Below are 22,139 nucleotides of genomic sequence, written 5' to 3' on the forward strand. Positions count from 1 at the left end.
ACAGGCCAGAGAACGCCCCAAAAATAATTCCTAGAGCAGAGTTTGTAGAACAAACATCCCGTGATGGTGAATCCATGACCCTGGGTAAATTGTTCCAATGGTTAATTACTCTCACTGCTAAAACTGTACATCATATTTCCCATCTGACTTTGTCTAGCTTCAACTTCTGGCCATTGGATCCTGTTAGGCATTTTTCTGGTAGATTGAAGAACCCATTATTAAATGTTTGTTCCCCACTTATAGTCTGTGATCAAGTCACTCCGTAACCTTCTCTTTGGTCAGCTACATAGATTGAGCTCCTTGAGGTTAGCTCTGTAAGGCAGGTTTTCTAACCCTTTAATCATTCTCCAGGCTCTTCTCCGACTCTCTCCAATGTGGCTATGCCATGGGGGAGCACTGGCTCAGGGCAGTCTAAGGAACTGCACTCGCGCCCAGCAGGGCTGTGTCTGACATCGTCATCCAACATGCAGAATCGGCTAAGGACTCTTGTGCCAGTCAGAGGGGCTGTGGTTCATGGTGTGGCACCAGGCATCGGGCTGCGGTGGTAATTCTGTACTGAAGTGTAAGGTCTGCGGCCTTTTTCTTTAGTAAGCAGCAGCAGCCATGAGCTAAGAAGCAGAAAGTCACATCATCCCCTTTCATCTAAATTGTGTAAGATCAGGCTGTTAAGAAGGTTCCTGTCCTAATAGCACCCACCATCACCAGCTAAAGAAAGGGACCTTCAGATCTTTAAAGAAAACTTTGTTCAACAGTGTTCTGTCCAGCAAGAAACCACTTATCAGCAGTTGTAGTTGTGAGATCTATAAGTCTATTGTTTTGCCTTCATGGTCCCCCCTTCTCTATTGTTTACCTGTTGGGTCTCTGTCTGGTTTTTTGATTGTTTTTGTCTGTTGCATAACTAATTTTGCAAGATTTAAATCAACTAAGATGGTTGGGTCTGATTGGGCTAGGATCAGTGGAAAATACCGGTTTGTAGGACTTTCGTTTAAAATGATTGGGTAAGGTACAGCTAAGCAGGACTCAAGTTTCACTCACTGTATAAACTGGGGTCCAAAGGGAAGTTCTTTGAAACCTAACTCTAGGACACAGTCCAGGATCAGAGCTTCCAGACCCAACACCCTGCCAACCATAAGCATGCAGAAGCTGGAGTTTCTGGACGACCTGACCCTGACTGGCCAGCAGGAAAAGTTCGTCTGCCTTATTGGGAGTGGTGAGCATTGTATGCTTAGGGTGTGCATTCCATTTTGGTGGTTGGTAATAAATAAAGGATTAACGATATTACTGCGTAAGGCTCTTCCACTCTTTCCACAGAAGAGTACGCCCTGAGCCATAGGAACTGGGTACGGGGTGGTGCCTTTCGCCTGGAGCCCTAAGAACTGGGTACAGGTTGGGTGCCTAACTCAACTGGGTTACGCCTTGAGCCCATGGAAGGGTAAAGGTGGGTGCCGTAGAGTGCGCGGGTAACAGATTTATGGAGTCGTGGGAGGTCGAAGAGTGGCTCAGGGGCCGGGTCGGCTCCTGGGCAGCGTGGCATGCAGTGGCCTTCTAGGAGGGTGGAGGGGAGCCTTCACCCATGGGTCCCACCCACAGAATCTGTATTTCCCGGCAGGCAGCCTCCTGCTGCTCCAAGAGGCCCTGTGCTGGGGTTGCCCCCCAGCCCAGTGTGCCTGCAACCTCTCCCCACCTGGTCTTGCTGGGGAGCTGCCAATGCCTCTATGGGCCGGGCACAGCTGACCCCCGCCGAGCCAGAGCCATTCCCTATAGGATACATCCTACAAGCCGAGTGCCCGCCTTTCCCTTGTACCTGTTTGACGCCTTCTTGTTAGGAGCCTCCAGGTCGTGTTTGCGGCCCAGGTAGCCCTCCATGTGGAGGCTGTGCGAGCGGTCCAGCTGTGCGGGCAGTGTGGTGGTCTCGTCGAGCTCACTCACAGGCGTCTGGAGGACTTTGAACAGTGGGTCCATGGTGGAGGGCTCCTCGTTGTCCGCTTTTGTCTTCATCTCGGGCTGCTTGGCCGCAGTTGGCTCCACCGGGGCCTGGGCTGGGTCTGCTTTCTCCTCGTCCACCTGCTGTGATCACGGACACAGCGTGTTACCCGAGAGCGGGGTGGGTCATGAATGCTGCTGGCCACGCTGCCCCTTGTCCGCTCAAGGAGAACTGACACCCGCTAGCAGAGCGGGGAGATGTTTGTGGGGAGGAATCTTTTATCCGACACAAGCCGCAGAGTTGGCCACACAGAAATGTTTCACGGACTCCTGTCAGTGTCGTTGGCTTGGGGCAAAACCAACCGTCAGCCGAATTCCGGAAAATCGGAACGGCTTCATGTTGACCGTTGGAAAGGCAATGGCTTGACTTCTTTCCTGTTCAGAAAGGACCTTGCCTTTCCGACGTCCCTGTCCTTTTATTTTAAAAGTTGTCACAGTCGTCACGGTGACAGGTTTATGTGACCCCACCCTTTTTTTCCCCCTTTTCCAATTTGACAAAAATTTTGAAAAATGTCAGGTCAGCCCCAAACAAACGTTTTCTTCTATTTTTCAGACTTGTCCGTGAACCGAAAAATCCACTATTCACCCAGCTATCGTGCATGGGGGGAGCACAGGCCAGGGGTGAGAGCAGGATGCGTCTGCTCCTTTATTTCTATCCCGGCCACCGTCTTACTGTGGGAGCTTGGTCAGCTCTGCCCTGTGTGTGCGCTCATGCCCACCTAGGTGACTCTGTGCTCCAAGTCCCATTTTGGGCGTAGGAGCCGAAACCCTGCTGACTTTCAGTGAGGCGTTGGCTCCTAAGTGCACAGGTCCCCTTTGGAAAAGGAGAGGCTCACTTTTAACAACGTGCCTCTGTTTCCCTCAGGAGTCGAATGGGGATCTCGCCCCAGAGGAGCTGGGGGTTGGCAGTTGCAAGTGTGACTGAAGGGAGGGGTGCAAGGCCTGTGGAAATGCGTGGCTGGGAGGTGCTAGATATACATGTAAGCGTGATGTGTTCGGCTGACTTAGTGCTTGGAAACATGCAAAGTATATGCAGACTCTGCAACACCAAGCCGAGATCTGTCTACTTCTCTTCTCTTTCAGGCACCACCTGGCTTAGTCCCACACTAATGCTGTTGCAGACTCAGTGTCGACTCCCTCCTCTGATTGGCCAGTGCAGCCTCTCGTACCCACTCGTTACAGTTGCACAGATTCCTAGAGTCCAAGGCCAGAACGGCCCATTGTGATCAGCTCCTCGGACCTCCTGGATAACCCAGGCCAGAGACCTGCCCCCAAATCATTCCCAGAGCAGAGCCTTAGAAAACCATCCAATCGTGATTTAAACATTGCCAGACACTACCGCGACCCTGGGTAAATTGTTCCAATGGGTAATTACTCTCACTGCTCGACATTTACACTGTATTTCCCAGCTGAATTTCTCTAGCTTCAACTTCCAGCTACTGGATCGTGTTATGCCTTTGTTTGCTAGATTGAAGAGCTCACTATTAACTACTTGTTCCTAAGTGGATACTTAGGATTGTGATCAAATCACCCCTTAACCTTCTCTTTGTGAAGCTAGACAGTTTGAGTTCCTTGAGTCAAAGGCAGGTTTTCTAATCCTTTAATACAGTGGTCCCCAAACTTTTGAGGGTCATGCTCCCCGCCATCTGTGCCCCCCTGCCTCCCTGGGGCCAGGGTGAGGAGCGGGGCCATGGCTCTGGGGGGGGGGGGGGATGGACACGGATGGGGTAAGGAGGCCAAGGCTGGTGGGTGGGAATGGGGCTGGAAGTGGGGCTGTGGCCAGGGCCTGAGCCTGGGGGCTGGAGCAGAGCTGCAGCTGGACTGCGGTGTGGCCCAGCAGCCAGGCCCACAACCAGGAGCAGCTCACTCCCGGCCTCGGCCCTGGGCCAGGAATTGAGCTGTGGCCAGCGGCTAAGGCTGGGGGTTGGCGCGAGTCCAGGAACAGAGCCGCACTGAGGATAGGGCCAGTACGGGGCCCAGAAGCAGGGGATGAGGCAGGGGGTGGAACCAAAGTAGAGCTGGGGCTGGGAAGCACTCACTCCCTGCCCCCTATGGGTGCTGGCCCGGGCCCCACTGTGCCCCCCCCACCAATGTTCCTCCACACCCCCCCCAAGAGGGCACACCCCACAGTTTGGGGACCTCTGCTTTAATCTGAGAAGGATCAGCTCTTCTCTGACCCCTCCAATGTATCAACATCCTTCTTGAATTGTGGGCACCAGAACTGGAGACAGGAGTCCAGCTGCGGTCACACCAGAGCCATATACAGAGGTACAGTAACCAATCTGCTCCTAATTGAGTTTCCCCTGTTTGTGCATCCCAGGATTGCATTAGCCCTTTCGGCCGCAGCGTCGCACTGGGAGCTCACGGTCAGCTGATTACCGACCACCACCCCTAGATCTGTTTCAGTCACTGCTCCCCAGGATAGAGTCCCCCATCCCGGAGGTGTGGCCGACACACTTTGTTCTTAGGAATATATCTTTACATTTGGCTGTACAGACAAACCAGCACTTTGTCTCATACGGTCCCCTCCTGGTTGGGAGGAGCTCTCTGTAACTAGCCGCAAAGCTGCCCCCTTAGCCTCTGTGATAAATGAAGGGTAGTAGGGGGAGCTTCCTTTTATGGACACCCAGGCAGGCCTGTAGCTGTTTCCATCTTGTCACACTGACTCAACAGCTATTCTAGGCTTCAGAGTGACACTCGGCCAGAGTGGGTGGGGGAATATCTTGTATGGGACCAACTCCTCTCAGTGAGAGAGACCAGCTTTGGAGCTTACACAGAGCTCTTCAGAAGAGGAAGTTGGTCCCATAAAAGATATCACCTCACCCACCTTGTCTCTCTCATATCCTGGGACCAGCAACACAGCAAACCCCGACCGACAGACAGTCCTGGACTCTTACTATAGAGATAAGCTAAAAAGCCAGACTCGGAATGCAATGCTTTGATGGACCCACACCAACCTTTTTTTTAATAAACTTGGTTTTGCAGGAAATGTCACAATGTGTTGGCTTTCATGCCGATCCAGAACGAGAACCATTTTTGAAAGGCTGGAATTCCCATAGGAGGGAAATTCCAAGTTTGGCCACGCTCTCAGAGTAGCCAGATTAGGGGCTCGGCACCTAGTGGCATGTCGCTGGTTGAGAAGCCATCGCAGCATGATCAAGGGCCCTCAGCTCTGACTGCCAGGCCCCGACCGCTCCATCGCTATGGGACAATGACTGCTACACAGAAGCCTGGCAGAGGGAAGGGGCTGGACAGGACTTTCCCAGCTGGAGCACGTGGGTGAAAAGGGACAGAGGCTGTATTTAAGAGAATGGGCTCAGTGGGCTTCACTGAGCATGGGGAGGGGGGTATGGCCGCTGCCATATGCCAGGAGACTGAGCTGGAGAGAGAGAGCAGGCAGGACACGCCGACCACACACCTCAGACTTACAGACAGGCTGAGCTCCAGTCCGTTTGTTAGTTTGCAAAGCTCTGTAGCTCTAGTGCTTTGTTCAGAGTCAAGTGGCCGGTTTATCAACCCCTTGGCTCAGCCCGTGTCCCTGGCTGGCCTGCCATGCCGGCCCTGCAGAGCTCCCACAGCCAGCTGGGCACCGGGACGTGAACCTAAACAACTGAGGAGCTGGTTCTGGGGCCCAGCTGGCCAGGCTGTGTTGCCCTGTGTGCCCAGGAAGGGTAGCAGACATGGGGCCACCCCTGGGAGTGGGCCCAAGAGACCCAGAGCTAGGACAGTGACCCGGCTATGCCCAGAGGGCTGGGATGCGCCAGCTCGTCGGGACCCCCGTTGGCATGACCGTGGCAAAGAGGCGTCGTGCTTTCATATTCAGCTGCAGCTAACTCCCTTACAACCCTTCCCAAGTCCACATGCTTCCTGCCCTCTGCGGGCAACAAGCCCCAATGTCAGCGTACAGCCCCAGGGACCCATGTAATCTCAGTGGGAATAAGCCCCAGCTCTTTGGTTCCCGGCGCCTACCCCTAGAGCTAGACAAGGACTTCCTCTGCTGCTGGCAATGAACAGCCGATATCTGTTCACCTCCCCCACTCCTCACGCAGAAATGGCTGTGAACGGGATCACCGATGCAGCGCTGAACAAGAGATTGTGGAGGTGTGAACTCTGCCATTCATCTCAGGGAGGGGTTAACTTGCATGCCCAGTGATGGTCTTTTAAGGGCTTGTCCACAGGGGGCATTGTACCAGTGTGACTGTAGGGATTTCAGTTCACACCTTGTCTCCTGGAATGGACACGTAGCCCGGTACAAGGGGGCTTATGGCTTCATAGAGTTCAGAGCAGGAAGGGATCATTAGGCCTTCCTATCTGACGTCCTGTGTAGCCCAGGCCATGGATTTCCACCCAGTGAGCCCTAGAACGTTGTTACATTTCAGGATCTAACCTATTGTGAGCTGCAGGCAGAGACCAGGAGGACTGAGATGCCACCAATGCCCGAGGCCCCTGCAATGGCAGGGAATGGATTAGGCGATCCAGGCCCAGCTGATCCCAGAGGTGACCTGTGCCCCATGCTGCGGAGGAGGGAGAACCCCCCCACCCCAAGGTCCCCGCTGGTCTGACCCGGTGAAAATTCCTTCCCAGCCCCCATCTGGTCCCCAAGCACACGGGAAGAGCCAGGCAGCTAAGAAAGGACTCTCTGATCCCCCCCATGGCTGGGGTCTCATCTCCAGCTGTGGCCAATCCCGGGTGCTTCAGGCCAGTTGTGCATCATGGAAAAACTACTTCCTGTCCTGATCCCTGGGACCTTTGGAAGCAGATTAAGCTAAACTGTAAAGATGCACTTTGATTACAGCCCAGCCTGTCCCCTGGGGCATTACAGTGATTACACCGGTAAAACATTAACGCCTAGCCACACCCTCCTCGTCACCACTGTAACTTCCCCACGACTAGCAGGGTGGGGGGGAATTGGTGTGTGGGCCCGTGGGTGTGGTGCTGTATCACACAGCGACACAATTTGCCATGCGGGAAGGCTCATTTTGGGGCCATGCGTGGGTGGCAGTCAGGAGCTGCCTGCAGTTATTTCCCCCCCGAACCAAAAAAGAGCCCAGCTGAGCCTGTTCACAGCTCACAAGGGGGAGCCAGGCCCCAGGAGGCCAGAGGGGCTCAGTGCGGGATGATGGACTGCACTGTAGGGTGAGCAGTGTCCCGCTCTGGGTATGTGTGGGCGGAGCTTGGACTAGCATCTCCGCCCCCTTTCTGCCTCCCCTCTGGCCCCATGTGCTCTCTCTCTCTAAGCAGCCTCCTCTGACAGTCTGGGGGTGGTGAGATGTTTTTCTTTCCATTCGCGAATTAATGCACTGAGCTGATCAGGCTCTAGGGCTATTAGCCATGGGGGTTTCTTAACAGGTTCAGGCCACGTTCACCAGCACGCCCAAAGCCCCATTAGAGACTTAAAGGAAGCGTCTGGATTATGCAAGCACCGGACACCTCCCACGCCATGGCTCCTTCACCCGGGAAGAGGGCGGTGAGCCCTGTGCACTGTATTGTGGGTATAGCCCCAGGACATCACAGCTGTTTATTGCTGTAAGGGGTCGCCGTTGCAATCGATCCGGGGCCTCGCTAAGGAGACGTGTGCGTTGAACATGCAGGGAACCTTGAATGAGCTTCCTTTGAGGTGCAAGAAGACTGGGCCTCACAGAGACATCTCCAGAGCACCTGCTCTCTGTTGCAGGGCCTGGACGAAGGGGGTGGGCGGGGTGAAAAGGTGGGTGTTAAAGACCCAGAAAACAGGCCTTGGAGAGACTGGGTTAAGCTGCCGGAGACAGTTTGGTCCGTGGGTCTGAAAGGAGGGGTTGTGTATGTGACCCTTGCAGGAAGCAGATGCTGAGAGAGAGAGAGACAGCAGCTTTTTGGGCACAGGGCTGGTGTGTCTGGCTGGAGATTTTGACACAGGCATGTGCTGGACGTTCCCACTCCTGTCCAGGGAAGCAGGACTCTCTGTATATTACTGTAAATAAGCAGCTGACTCCCTGACTCTGGGCTGCCCATTCCTCAGCCAAATGCCGCCGCCCCACCCTCCCCTCCACACACACCAGGCCCCCAGTTTCAGCTCTTTGTGCTGAAGGGCTGGCCTATGGAGCAACATGCTCACCCCATTGCTGTGCATGGCACTTTGCAATTAGCTGTGACTGGCAAAGCGCACTCAGCTGGAGGGGACCATTTTCAAACAGGCCCAAGTGACTTAGGAGCCCAAGTCCCATTGTCAAAAGTGCCGCAGGAAGGTCGGGTCAGCTTGTCAAGGGGGTTTAGGTGCCTAGCACCACAGCTGGGATGTTTTGGAAGTGCCGACATGGGTTTGGTGCCTAATTCTCATTGAAAGTCCATGGAGCCGGGTGCCTGACTCACTTAGACACTGTTGTGAATCCACTAGGCACCCATCTGGAGTGTAGGCACCTAAATCCCTTTGTAAATATGCCCTTGGTGCCAGCGGCCTGAGTTTGGAAATAGGAATAAAGCCCGTGCTGCTGAACAGCTGCCCCAAAGGTGCTGCCTGCCCGGGATTTCCCTGGGTAGGGCCCTGGCCCCAGACAAACTGCTCTGCCCCTCACAGGAACAGGATTTGCTACATGGGATCAAGTCCTGCCTCCTGCCCCTGACAACAGCCTATACTTGACTCTTTAAAGAAATGAGAACCCTTCCCAGAATGCACCTTGGCCAATGCACCATGGCGGTGATGCAGTCCTTCCGGATCCTGGCCCGTGACACACACTCCCCCTGCAAAGCATGCGGACACTGGGGTGGGTCCTCGGCTGGCATCACTGCCAGTGCGGCTTATGGCCCCTAGAAATAGCCAGCTCTGTCACAGCTGGAGTCCTGGGCTCCCCTGCGGTGCTCGGGCTGGGCGTGTATTGCGGTTAAAGGAGCCCGCTTTTCATTTCACGGCATAGTCCTCATTTACAGGCAGGGGACCGGACCAGGGGAATGGGCCAGGAGCCAGCCTGCCCTCTCTAGTGTGTAGTGTGGGTGAGGAGGGCTGGGGGAATGCTGCCTTGAGTCCGTTGCTGCCCGGGGGCTGCTATCGCACTGGAACTGCTGCCCAGTGGGGCTCAGGTGGGTGCCAGGGAGCAGCAGGGCTCTCCGCATAGCTGGGAGTCTCGGGGAGAAGGTACGGAGCTGTGAGGTAGGTGGGGGGATGCTCAGCAGCCGCAAAACGCTTGCTGGAAAGCATGTCCGGTGCCCTGGGCTTTGCCACATTGGGATGCGCCTCCTGCTCAGAGGGGATACGTGGAAACCTGCTGCCCGTCACACAGCTTGACGTCTGACCAGGGACGCGGCCGGAGGTGGCCTGGGGGTCCGGACCGGTTGGGGAACCCTCCACATGGGGCTGAACCCAGCCACGGTGGTACCCACCAGATGTTGCTGCCAACTGATGACTCCTTGGCAGTCAGTGAGAAAGGATGGGGGGAGGGAGGTCTCAGTTCTGCTCCAGCTGAACGGGGTCTCAGGGGCTGCTGTCCAGCAGAGTGAGCTGTGTCCCCCTTGTGCCGGGCTGGAGGTCACAGCAAAGTGTTTGGTCTGCCGGGGTGGGGCGGCGATCTGGCACCTTTCCCCAGCACTGAATGAACTTAAAACCCAGTGGCCATCAGGGCGGGGATGGCAGATCTCTGTTTTGACAAGCTGAGCCCACGTGCCTAAGTCACTTTGAAAAACAGGCTTTAGGGGCTTTGAAAAATCATCCCCCCCAGCTCTCAGGAGGGTTAACTCTTGACAGAGGCGAGATAAACAGGGCCAACCTGGTGCTAGAGACTGCTCAGCCCGGAGGGACCTCTGCCCCAGGAAGCAAGTCAGCTGTGATTGATTTTTATTTATGCAAATAGAGGACAAAGGGTTCCCCCGGGGCGCTAGGCACCATCTGCAAGCGACACTAGGAACAGCCACACAGCTAGGGGCAGGTAGCGTGGGGGGGACTCGCCCCCTGGGCCGCCTGCAATGGGCCTGGCTCTCTAGCGCGTGCATCTTTCCGGGCCGACGTGAGCTTTCCCCAAGGTGGCTGCTCTGTACGATGACGCCACTGGACTGTGTCCGATCAGGGAGGGGGCAGAGTCACCTCCACCGGCCACGGCACTGGGCTGGTGGGAAAAATGTTCCTTGGTATTTTCCGAAGGGCCCAGGCTGGAATTTAGGGCTCCGAGCTGCTGGCTGATTAGATTGTAGCTTGTATGAGAAGAAACAAAGTACACCATGGCGATTAGGGTGAGAACCGATCAGCTGCATCGAACGGAGCAAGCTTTCCAGCAGGGCGGAACCTGCCTAGCTGAGCTCTAATGCACGGCGCTTAGCAAGGCAGGCCCTGGTTTGGCCACGTGTTGTCCCTGTCCCGGCGAGCTGTCTGGGGCCAAAGTCCACCCTGGCGTAAAAAGGGGAACTCTGCCTCCCCCGGTACTGCTGCTGCCCATTGCACTCGCTGGGGCGGGACAGCAATGGGGCGACCCACCATCGCAGAACACCGCTGGCCTGGCAGGGAAAGGGCCAGCTCCCTGTGGAACAGGCCCAAGAGGTGCTCAGGAGGACCCCACATTCCCAGCCAGCCAGGGCACTTGGGGGGGCCATGCCCCCAGGGCCTAGCAGAGCTGGGGATGGAGGACAGCCCGCTGCCTAGGCCCTGCCCCAGCTGCAGCTCAGAGAATGCGCCCAGGCTGGGGTTGGGGTAAAGGGGGAAGAAGTTGTACCGACAGGCCCGAGGGATAGGGTGGGGAGGGGGTTTACACCCACAGGGTGTTGGGGTGTGCGTGTTGCAGGCTGCAGATCCCACAGCGTAGTCCAGGCCACAGGGGTTCCCAGACCGGGCATGTGAACAGGTGTCGAGGGGGTGTTGTCACCCTGACATAAGGCTAAATGGGGGGGGGACACTTTGGGGAGTCTGTCTGCACAGCTCCAACATGGTGAGGTGGTTACTGTGAAACAACTGCTGTGTCGCGGGCTCCACCACCTGAGCGGGGAAACTGAGGCAGGGAACTTCAGTTCTGGGTCTGGGTTATTGCTTTAGGCTAGAGCTGGGCATTTCTTGCATTGCTAAGTGATGGGTGACGGTGGCTTAGAAACCTGTGGGCAGCGTGTGGGTATACGTGTGTTAGTCACACCCAGCGCATGCCCTTGGAGCGTTAACCTGGTATCCCAGAGGGCCCACGCGGCTGCAGTGCTGGGCGAGGTGTGTTCAAGTGATGAGGAAGCTGAGGGTCAGCCTGGGGCACTGGGTAGCTGGACCATGAAGATGCACCTCTCAGGAGCAGGTACCAGAGAGCGTATCTGTGCCCCGAGCGTGGAGCTAGGACCACAACTCAGCTGCTGGAGGCTTCTGTACGTGGGACCCAAGAGTTGGATCCCTTCCATCCCAAGACGGGGCCCTCAGCTAGTTCTGTGATGGGGGCCTGCGGTTCCCAGTATGGTGTGGCTGGGAGCGCCTGGGCTGGGCGGCCTTGGGTCACATGGGCTTGCCAAGGAGCTTGTGTCATTTCTGCTTAGACCAGCCCCCGCGGCGTGTCTGGGACCCTGCCTGTGCACGCCGTGTGGGGCTCTGGCCTAGAGCTGCTTTCAGCGTGGGCTCTTTCGGGGTGCAGGAGCTGGGCTGAGCCGAGGTGTTTCTGCTGGAGTCAGTGGGAGGAGGCTGGTGGCAGGACATTCGCAGTGCGTTTGCGGGGTGGGGTGTCAGCTTTGGCTCTGGAACTCATGAGCCCTAGAGGGGACCCTGCTTTGGAAGGCACCTCCTGGGGACAGGCAACGTGATGGGGCTCCGACATGGGTGACGGGGAGCCATCTAGTGTGGGCTGAGAGCAGGTCTTTGCAGGGACACCCTTCTGGCTCCTAGCTATGGCTGGTGTGCTGATGGCTGGGCCTGCAGCACAAGGGGGCAGCTCCAGGCGGGGATCAGGGCTCCATCGCCCCAGGGCTGGTCTGTGACCTGCCGGCTTGTTCTCCAGACTCTCAGCTCTCACAGAAGGAAGAAAAGGCCCCTAGCTCTCAGTGCAGTGAGGAACATTTCCAAAACAGAACCCAATGTGACCGATGCAGCGAGGCTGCCTGAGTCTGCAGAGAGCCTGAGCCCGTGACTCCCGGAGGGAGCTGCCCTGGGCATGACTGACACAGTATTAGCTCAAAGGACCCATGCTGCTCAAGGGATACCTTGCTCCAGGGTTGGGTGGTAGAAGCAACTTTCCTCCAGGTGGGTGTAGCATTCCTCGGGGGGGAGGGTACCCTGCTCCAGGGTGGGCCTCAAAGGCCAGAGGGTCACTGCACCTGCCCCAGAGGGGCTCGAGTGGGTGGGAAGTACGGGTACGCTGCCTAGGGAACAAGGGCCCAGCCTGGAGACAATGTCACTGGCTACATGGGGCCCGGCCTCTTGGATACGCTGCAGCCAGGGGCTGTTCAGGGAGCGTCCTTCATACAAACCGTGGCCCGGCCGGCTTTGCAGCCTTCGCTCACCCCGGGCCAGGGGGCCAGCACAGGGCGAGGGGAAGGAGGAGGCAGAGCAGGCCCCGCGCATGGCACGGGGCGATGGGAGAAGCTATGGCAGATGGAGAGGCTCTAGCAACCCCTGCAGCCAGTGCTAGCTCAGCAGGGCCCAGAGCGTGACAGCAGCAAGCACACGGGAGCCTTTAATTCCCAGGAGAGCGAGTGTGCCCGGGACCCTGAAGCAGACGGGGGAGCAGGGGCAACGTCTCAGGGCAGGGCAGCTGTCGGGAGCCAGGCAAGGTGTGCGGGGGGGAAGATTTTAGCAGGGCCGGAGCGGAGGCACGCAGGGAACTGGGGGTGAAGTGGTGCAGAGAGCCACACCTGGTCTGCTGGAAATGGAGGCAGAGGAAGAGACCAGCACACTGCAGCCAGCAGAATAGGGAGCCGGAGCTGGGTTGGAGTCTACTCCAATCACTCAAAGAAACGCCCTCTGCAAGCGGATTAGCTGGGGGGGACAGGGGAGTCCCCGAGGTGCAGCAAGCTAGCCCCCGGGAAGGGGGTTAGCTAAGGCCAGCGCTGGAGAGAAGATGTCCAAGGAGGAGAAGGCAGGCAGGCAAGGAGAGCTAAGAACTGGGCTGGGCGCAAGAGGAGGAAGAAGATGCAGTGAAAGGAAGAGCAGGCTGATAGGCAGGAGCAGCGTGAGGTGGTGCTGGAGGCGGCACCAAGGCCAAGCAGCACAAAGAGCCTTTGGCAGCTGATCCAAAGGTTGCCGAGCCTCTGATGAGCCGTCCGTGTCTCCCACTCACGCTGGGCGTGCACCGGAGAGCGCCAGTTCGGGGGTCTCCACGGGGCCTGCCTCGGACGGGGCACCGTTCTTCCAAAGAAAACAATGGCAAGAGGTTAGAATTCCTGCAGGGGGACGAGCCGGAGTCTAAGCCCACCGCGTCGGGTGTCGGGAGAAAAATTACCCCGTGTTCCTCTCCTCTGCTTCGCAGCTGCTGCTCTGGAGTTGAGAGGCTCCCTGCATTTCGCCTGGCTGCGTCTCTGGAACCCGCCGGTCCAATGGTTTGTTGTGCTAGGAGAGCTGGTAGGAACACCCAGCCGAATGCCGCCGGGCGGGGGAGGTCACTAACAGGCGTCGGGGGAAGTGACCTAATGTGCAGTGAGGTCCTGTCACCCCTGTGAGCCTCAGCTCCGGAGTCACAGCTCCAGGCACCAGGAGTCACAGCTCTAGCAGGGCTGGGCAGCCTGGAAACCTGAGCCCTGGAGGTGCTGGGAAAAGTGAGCTGGTGTGTCACGGATTCTCCTCGAGCTCTGCCTGGAGAGAGGAGGGCAACAGAGTATCTCATCTCCACCAGCGCGGGACCCTGTGGCGCTGGGGGTGTCGCAGAATCCGAGAATCTCAGGGTTGGAAGGGACCTCGGGAGGTCGTCTAGTCCAACCCCCTGCTCAAAGCAGGACCAACCCCAACTAAATCATCCCAGCCAGGGCTTTGTCAAGCTGGGCCTTAAAAACCATGAAGGATGGAGATTCCACCACCTCCCTAGGGAACCCATTCCAGAGCTTCCCCACCCTCCTAGTGAAATAGTGTTTCCTAATATCCAACCTAAACCTCCCCCACTGCAACTTGAGACCATTGCTTCTTGTTCTGTCACCTGGTACCACTGAGAACAGTCTAGATCCATCCTCTTTGGAACCCCCTTTCAGGTAGTTGAAAGCAGCTATCAAATCGCCCCCCCCCTCACTCTTCTCTTCTGCAGACTAAATAACCCCATTTCCCTCAGCCTCTCCTCGTAAGTCATGTGCCCCAACCCCTAATAATTTTCATTGCCCTCCGCTGGACTCTCTCCAGTCTGTCTATGGGTCAGATCCTCCGCTGGTGTAGCTGGTCAGAGCGTCTCGCAACACCAGGGGAGCTACAGAGATTTGGCACCACGGGCTGCCCCATGCCTGAGCAGCTAAGGCACAGCCAATGGCCAGCGCACAAGGAGGGGGCAGGACCTGACCAGAATGCACCTCCAGGAGACCTGAAAGCCCCAACTGCCCAGTCCGGGATCTATCGAGGTAGCTCTCAGGCCTCCTGGCGGTGGGTGGGTTTAGCTGCTCACCCTCCATGCGAGGCAGGGAACGCTATCCCCAATGACAGCTGGGCGCTGAGGCCCAGGGGTGGTTGATTTGCCCAAGGTCACCCTTCAAGCCAGTAGCAGAGCCAGGACTTGGAGCCAGTTCTCCTGAGCCCCCGGCCAGTTCCCTGTTTCCTCAGGCCATCCTTCCTGGCCTGCCTCCCCCGCATGCACCTGAGACTCTGCGGTGGGGCTGCCAGGTAAGCCAATCTCCTGTCCACACTGGGAGGAGGTCTGGCCTGAATCAGTGCCGAAGCCTCCTGTGAAGGTGACAGCGCAGACCCATACATTGAGGAGGCCACAGCCCAGCTGCCTGGAGCAGGATTCCCAGGCCGTGAGCAGGAGCAGGGACCCTTCTCTTGGGTGCTGGTGGGGAACCTAAAACGCCTCTGCTGAGAGCAATCTTCCATGCGGGGCTAAGGCGGGTGTCTGCCATTTGGAGGGAGGCATAGTTGCTAGAACAGGCCTTCTCCGGAGTGCCCCAGATCCCCGGCACAGGGGGAAGAACCGGAGCGGAGCAGCTACGGGCAAGTGCTTCTCACAGCTACAGAGCCCCGGCTTCCCAAGCAGGCTCTCGTGGGAGGGCCCAGCTAGCGTGCGTGCGGGTGAATGGCTCCCCCGGGAGGAGGGGGGCAGGTGCAATGAGGGAAGCCAGGGGCACTTGCTATGAGGTGGGTCCTGCTGCAACCCAGTTGCAAACGGGCGTAGAGCAGATAGGAGGTCAGACTAGAGGAGCACAGTTAATCTCTGCACGCCACAGGGAACCGACGGCCACATGAGGCTCCCCGCTCCCTTCACTGTTCCAGCCCCAGTTGTGTCCACGTCCTCCTTATGTTTCACGCACCCCCAGAACGAGCCCGGGTTGCCTAGCTCCTCCCGCTGCCCCGTGGGCACTGGCCTGTGAGCCATGCAGCTTGGAAAGGGGGTGGCTGGTTTCCAGACTGCCCAGAGCACTGAAACACAGGCCAGGTCCAGATGGGGAAGAGCTGGCCTGGCAAACCCCCTAGCGGAGACCCAGTTCACACTGGCAACAAAAGGTTTCGTGCCGGTTCCCTGAGCAAAGGGCGCTGCAGGGGCAGCATTATGCCTATGTTACTGTGCAGGTGCTGGGGCTTCAGCCAGGAGAGAAACGCCACCAACCCATCACCCCTTGTCACGGACATTTCAACAGCCAGGTCCAGCCAGCGATCCGCTCGGGGGGGGTGAAAAATCCACCCCCCTGCGCGAGGTCATTACACCATCCGCCTCGCTCCTGCCACTCAGTGAACTCCAGCAACGGGAGAGCCCCTCCTGTCGCCGGAGCCAGCGTCCGCACGGACGCGCGTTTCTAGCGAAGGAAGGGCCTAAGACAGCAAACCCGCTTCTAGGGAATAGCCAGTGGCTTTTTAATGAGCTGCCCGCGATCCCGCAGTGAGCCAGGAGTGGAACCCAGCAGACCTGAGTTGTAGGCCCCTCCGCTAGCCGTTATTCCCTGTGTTCCTGTAGCTTTAACCTCTTCGCTTGTCCTGGCCAGTTTCAATGTGAATAGACACTGAGCTGAGCATGGGGGCCGGCCTTCTCCCTCCCTGGGGTTCCCCCGGCGTATGGCCAGAGAGCAAGCAGCGCCCACCCAGCCTGCATTCGCCAGGCGACGCAAGGCAGCGAGCCCAGTTTTGTCGGCCTGACGGGGTGGAACAGTGCAGGCTGTACAAATGACCCTTCCCTACCAGCAGCTGTCACTGCGCCCCCTTTCCCGGCTCTACAGACCTGCCTTTCTTCCCCCTGGTGCTCCTGGAACCGTTGGAGTTTGGCAGACACGGCATTTTCCACGGGGGCGCTGTTTCACCGCACGTGCCGGCAGCGTGGGGAGCAAGGGGTCTCCCAGTGCACCCTTCCAGACCAGCTTACGCATATGGCCCTTTCCGGGGAGGAAACACCGGGTGCTTAGAGGGCGGAGAAAGGCAGGACAAGAACCCATGGCTGGAGCAGAAGCCAGATGCATTCCACAAGGCCCTGATGTTTATTCTGTAGGGACAAGCTACCCTGGGAAGGGGGGATTGAAGACATCAAGAGATGGAGAATCCAGACTGAGGCCTTTCTGAAAGATCTGCTTTGGCCAAACACAAGTGACTGGGCTCAACACAGGGGTAACGGAGCAGAACTCTCTGGCCTGGGCTACACAGGGGGTCAGGCAAGACGATCCAATGGTCCTGCCTGCCCTTAACATCTCTGGAGCTAAGCTCTGTCTACATTGCAGAAAAACACCCATGGTAACGAGTCTCAGAGCCTGGGTCTGCTGACTCGGGCTCACACTACTGGGCTAAAAATAGCACTTTGCATGGCCTGGAGCCCTCTCCAGTGAGGGGTCAGGTCTCAGAGCCAAGCCCGAGCCCAAACCTCTAGGCTGATATTTTTAGCCCCACAGCACAAGCCCAGCAAGCCTGAGTCAGCTGACCGGGGTTCCGAGACTTTCAGCCGCGAGTCTTTCTTTGCAGCACACATGTACCCTCAACCTCCGCTCGTGGAGGGCAATGGTGGGCAAGCGAACCTTTCCCCCAACCAAATGAGGGACAGATGTATCAGATGGGACAGATCCACCTCGAGACGAGTGAACCTGGCAAACTACATCCTTTGCTCGTTGGGGAAATTCTTGCTGGGTTAAAAAAAGAGCATTTTCTGGGGGTGGAAAAATACAATGTGTGAACGTGTGTATATTTTTGTGGCAAACAGTAAATTATTTATAATGTGAACATTTATTAAGCTAATTAAAGAAACAATGGATGAATGCGTGGTACAAAAACCTTTCCACCTGCTTCACTGATAGCAGAGGAAAGAACTAGGGGGACGAACAAACACAAAGCAAATAAGAAAACAGGAGGCTTTTGTCAGAGGGAAACATTGGCACATTGTTAACAGGCTTCGGCAGAGAGGCAACAATTTGCAAAGAGCTTTATAAAAAATCCCGGGGAATTATGCAGCTGGGGGGTGGGTCCAGGAAGGAGAAAACTAAAATTGGTAACTGACCAGTGATGAGTCTTCTGTAGCAGGTTCAGAGAGGTCCTGTGAAATTACCCCTGTTTTCTTCTCTTTTTCTTCCTGAGACCTATGGCAAATAACACTCCCTTTAAAAAGAGGGAACTTTAGTATTTTCTTTCACGTAAGAGGCCCATAATTTGCTGTTGTAAATGGTTTGCCCAGAATCACCAATGTTATTCTGAATCCGATGCTTTTGTGACTGGGAGTTTCTCAAGCTAAGGGAGTCGCAAATGGCTGTTCCGGATCTGGCCTCTTCAGCTCTCTCCTAGGGCATGTAGATTTACAAACAATGGAACCAAGAAGCACAGCCAGTGTGGCCAAGCGTCTGCTGCAGGCATTGTGCTGGTTCTACAATGCAAAGCGGCCGCTAAATTCTGTATCCCCAAAACACCCCACCCCTGCAGCCTCAAGAGTTTCCAGTCAGCTTACAAATGCTAGATGAGTCACTTCACCCACAAGGCCCGGCTTGACAAAGCCCTGGCTGGGATGATTTAGTGCGTGTTGGTCCTGCTTTGAGCAGGGAGTTGGACTAGATGACCTCCTGAGGTCTCTTCCAACCCTAATCTTCTAGGATTCTAGGAAATGCAGCTGCCTCTGGGGTGGAACATGGCAACTGTTTAATGGAGGACATCAAAACTCAAGAACAGTTTAAGTAGTTAAAAAAAAAGAAAGAAAGAAAGGAATCTCTTCTGCCATTGACGCTGTTCAGAGACCTGAGCCAGCTGGCTAGAATTACCCAGGCTGGGTTTTAGCAAGGGCATTGGGGCTGCAAACCGCCAGTGCTGCCCCCTTCCATGCCCCTGACCCTGGGCACCACTCCCTGCCCCCTGGCACCAGCCCTCCCTTCTGTCCCACCCCGGCACCACCCCTCTTCCACACCCTCCTGCCCCCTGACCGTGCCCCCTGGCACAGCCCCCTTCCATACCCCTGACCCCCGGCACTGTCCCCCTTCCACGCCCCTGGCACCATCCCCCCCCAGCACCCCTACCTCCCATACCCCTGACTGCCAGCACTGCCCCTTCCACGCCCCTGACCCCCGGCACTGTCCTCCCCCTGCTGCCAGCACCGCCCCCCTTCCACACCCCTGACCACTCCCCCTGGCTCCCAGTGCCACCCCCTGAAGCTGACCCCCCTTCTGTCCTCACCTCCTGGAGCCACCCCCTCTCCCAACCCCCAGACTCCTGACACTGCCCCCCTGCTCCCCTTTCCTCCCTCTGGACCCTGGTGCCGACCCTCGGGTGACCTGATAGCAAGTGTGAAAAATCAGGACGGGGGGATAATAAGCACCTATATAAGACAAAGCCTCAAATATCGGGACTGTCCCTATAAAATTGGAACATCTGGTCACCCTGGCTGATCCCCCCCTTCCACACTCCAAAGCCCAGCTCTCACCATCCAAACCCCCAGTGCTGATCCTTCTACCCCAAATTCCAACACTGGCCCCCCTTCAACCCTCCAAAGACCAACACTGGTGCCCCTTTCTCTGCCCAAACCCCACACTGACCCTCTTTCTCCCCCCATCCCCAAGGAACCGACCAACAAACCCCGCTGGCGCAGATCAAGCTAACCCCAAGGCAATGGAGAATATCCCCCCCATCCAAGTCCCACATTTCCCCGCAAGCTGAGTTCTGACCCCAAGAAGGGAGAAGAGCCAGCAACCCCATGGAGTCCGCTGGGGACTTCGCTATTGCCATCGATTTGACACAGGAGATGCCCAGATACCAGGGTAAGGGGAGGCCAGGCAGACTCCTGAGACAGACGGGGCTGGCATCCAGAGAGGAGCCTGAGGGAGACCGGCGCCTGACTCCAGCCTGACTTCTGAAATGGGCCCAGAAGAAGGTGCTGCTGCGGGGCCGGACCCTGCGGGATGCCACCTCCTCCGGCCCCAATCCAGCGAAAGCTCCAAAGCAAGTGCGGGGCGTTAACGGATGGACAGACCCATTGAAGTCAAGGGCAAAATTCCCGTTGACCTGAGCCACTTGGAACAACTTTACCCGGCAGCTGGACTTGGCAGCTTGGGGAAAACACAAGATATGGCCTGAAAGAACAGAGCAGGGCCCCACAGCTTGGTAAGGGCCAGCACCAAATGCTCCAAGGGCACCAGGCCTAGCTGCAGGTTTGCAATCAGTGATCTGCCGGTGGGGCAGCAGGGCTGCACTTCCAGAGCTGGTGACCGATTGACGGTCTCATCTCCCTGGGCTCTAAGTCACTCTCAGCCTGACTGGCACCTGCATCCTGAAACGCAATGTCCCTGGCAATCCAGCTCAGCCTGGAAACACCCCTTTGGGCTGCACTCCCCAGCATCAGCCTTCGGAAAGGGACTTTTCCATTTAACTAGCACTGGCCGCGAGCTGCAAATGCTCCCAAGTCAGGTGCTACGAAGTGAACCCGTCCCGAGCGTTTCAACCCTGGCTTTGATTCCATGGCTAGAACCCACAAGGCATGGGCACGAGCACGCTGGGATCCCCTGCTGGCAGCTGACTACTAACTCACTAGCCCATCCTCCTTAGTCTGTGGTATCTCCAGGACCTGGTGAGACTCCCGCTGCCTCGTTGGGTGCAGAATCACCCCCCAAAAGGCCCGAAGGGAAGGTCGCAGGTGCAGTGAAACGCGTGAGCTTGTCACTTACTCCAGTGCTTCCAAAGCCCCTGGGTCAAAGTCGTACTGGGGGTCGATGGTCCAGGTTGCCGTGCGCTGCGTGGACTCCGCTTGGAGCTTCCGCTTCCCTAGCAACTCCAGCTGGAAAAGGATTCAGTGGGGAGGATTATTTAAAGGCTGCAGATTTGCAAACGGCAGAAGGTCCAAGGGCTTGGCAGGGAGCTGTGGGCGAAGGGCGGGAATGCCGGGAAGGGAGAGCAGGGGGCTAGGGGGAGGCCGGATGCAGTGCTACCACCAGTGACAGTGCAGTACAAAAGGGTGTCTGGGGGAGATCCCCCGCTGTGAGACCCACCAGGCAGGGGGACGGTCTCTGGAGGGAAGTGGGGAAGCCCTGTTCTTTGGATCATTGATAACTGGAGTGGCTAAAGCACCCGGGAATGTGCCCAGCTATGCACCAGCCTGGCAAGGGATCCACCCTGCCTTCCCAGTGCAGCTTCTGCCCGTGGGGGCGGCTCTCTGCCCCCCTCTAGTCGCAGCTCACAGGAGCCTGCTCCTGGCATCCTAGCTGCTGAGGTTCCCCGGTTCGATCCCCGTTGCTGATGCCCGCCCACCTAGGCCTGGGGCATGCTCACCGTGGTCAGCCTCTGCAGGGCGGCGAAGCGCTCCTCCCACGTGGCGGTGGATTTCTCAAAGGCGTTGTGCCTTTTCAGCAGCTTCTCGACGCTGTCCACGGTCTGTCCATAGTCGCCGCTGGCCAGGTACGGCTCCTTGGCGATCAGCCAGGCCTCGGCCACCGAGGCGTCCCTGGAGAACTGGCACACTTCCAGCACTGCCGCGGAGAGAGCAGAGCGGCGCGTTACATGCCTGCGGCAGGCGGGGGTGGGGGAGCAGGGCCAGTCTCCGCGCTGGAGCTGGCTGGCTCCCCCAAGGAGGAGGACGCTAGTGTCCTGCTCGTTAATACCCTGGAGCACACAGCGCTCTGCAGAGATCAGGGCATGAGCATCACCCCCCTCGGGGACTGGGGAAAAGGGAGACCCAGAGTGGTTCAGGCCAACTCTCCTGCACCCCAGCGGGGAGTTTTCAGGAGCTGGGAGCCCAGGGTTTTGGGACATCCCTCCCCCAACAAGTGCAACTGCCCCCTCAGCAGAGGCAGGTGGGTCCCTGCAAACCTCCCCCTAAGCAGGCTGAGGCTCCTACGCCAGGCCCCAATGCTGACCGCTGAGGCCGACGTAGGCTCCCTGCACCCAGTCCCGGTGCACGCTAGGGGGATGGGGTCCCGTGTTGCGCTGGGGAAAGCACAGCATGCCACACCCATCTCAGCGGGGCAGTATGTTTCCTCCCACCCCCTTCCCCTGGGAGCCGCCTGTCCATGGTTTGTTGCTGCAGACCACAGGCCGGATTTTCCAGAGCTCCCATTTCACAGAGCTCAGTGTCCTGGGGCCAAGCGGGTGCTAACCTTGGAGGTCTGGGTGAAGTCCCAGCAACTTCCTGGTGCCCATCGACCCTCCCCCACCACCGACATGCCCGTGTGCCACTCACACAGGCGGAGCCAGTCCCAGCGCCTGTCCCACGTCTCCATCATCCCACGCCTCTTCTCCGTCAGCTGCAGCAGCTTCTCCTTGATCTGGAAGGGGAGAGAGGAGAGAAATAACCACGGCGTTTTCCACTCCCGGCTCCGGCGGGTGTCTCTGTAACTGGCTCTACAGGTCTGCCTCGCGCTGCTCCGGAGGGCCCTCAGGCGGGAAACCTCCATCGGATGTTGCTTTACACGGCGCACCCAGGACACGCTGGGCACTTTGCAGGCTCTGAACGAGCCGTGGGGTCGGAAGTGGGGGGAGGGGCTCAGTCTTGACAGAAAGAAAAAAAAAATTCATTTTGAATGTCAATTTTCCGCGGAAAAGGTTGCGGTTTTAATGAAAAAAAACAAAAAACCCACCCGGAAAACCAGAATATTTCAATTCAGCAATGCTGCCGCGGTGCCTCCTGGGAGTTGTAGTTTGGGTGCGCCGCGCTCCCCCTGTGCTCACC

The 22,139-nt window shown here is 57.4% G+C and overlaps 1 protein-coding gene across 1 annotated transcript in view; it reads right to left on the reverse strand.

The window, feature by feature from the left end:
• SPTB (spectrin beta, erythrocytic) overlaps nt 1–22,139 on the reverse strand; it is a 135,139-nt gene that overhangs the window by 7,186 nt on the left and 105,814 nt on the right. The window contains exons 29-33 of the mRNA XM_084632316.1: nt 21,651–21,735; nt 20,744–20,940; nt 20,143–20,252; nt 17,502–17,580; nt 1,805–2,067 (exon numbers count right to left, since the gene is read on the reverse strand). Of these exons, the coding sequence (XP_084488442.1) occupies nt 1,805–2,067; nt 17,502–17,580; nt 20,143–20,252; nt 20,744–20,940; nt 21,651–21,735 (734 nt within the window). The remainder of the gene's footprint in view (nt 1–1,804; nt 2,068–17,501; nt 17,581–20,142; nt 20,253–20,743; nt 20,941–21,650; nt 21,736–22,139) is intronic.

This window comes from Lepidochelys olivacea (assembly GCF_965140295.1).
Source record: "Lepidochelys olivacea isolate rLepOli2 genome assembly, chromosome: 6".
In the NCBI taxonomy this organism is placed as follows: Eukaryota; Metazoa; Chordata; order Testudines; family Cheloniidae; genus Lepidochelys; species Lepidochelys olivacea.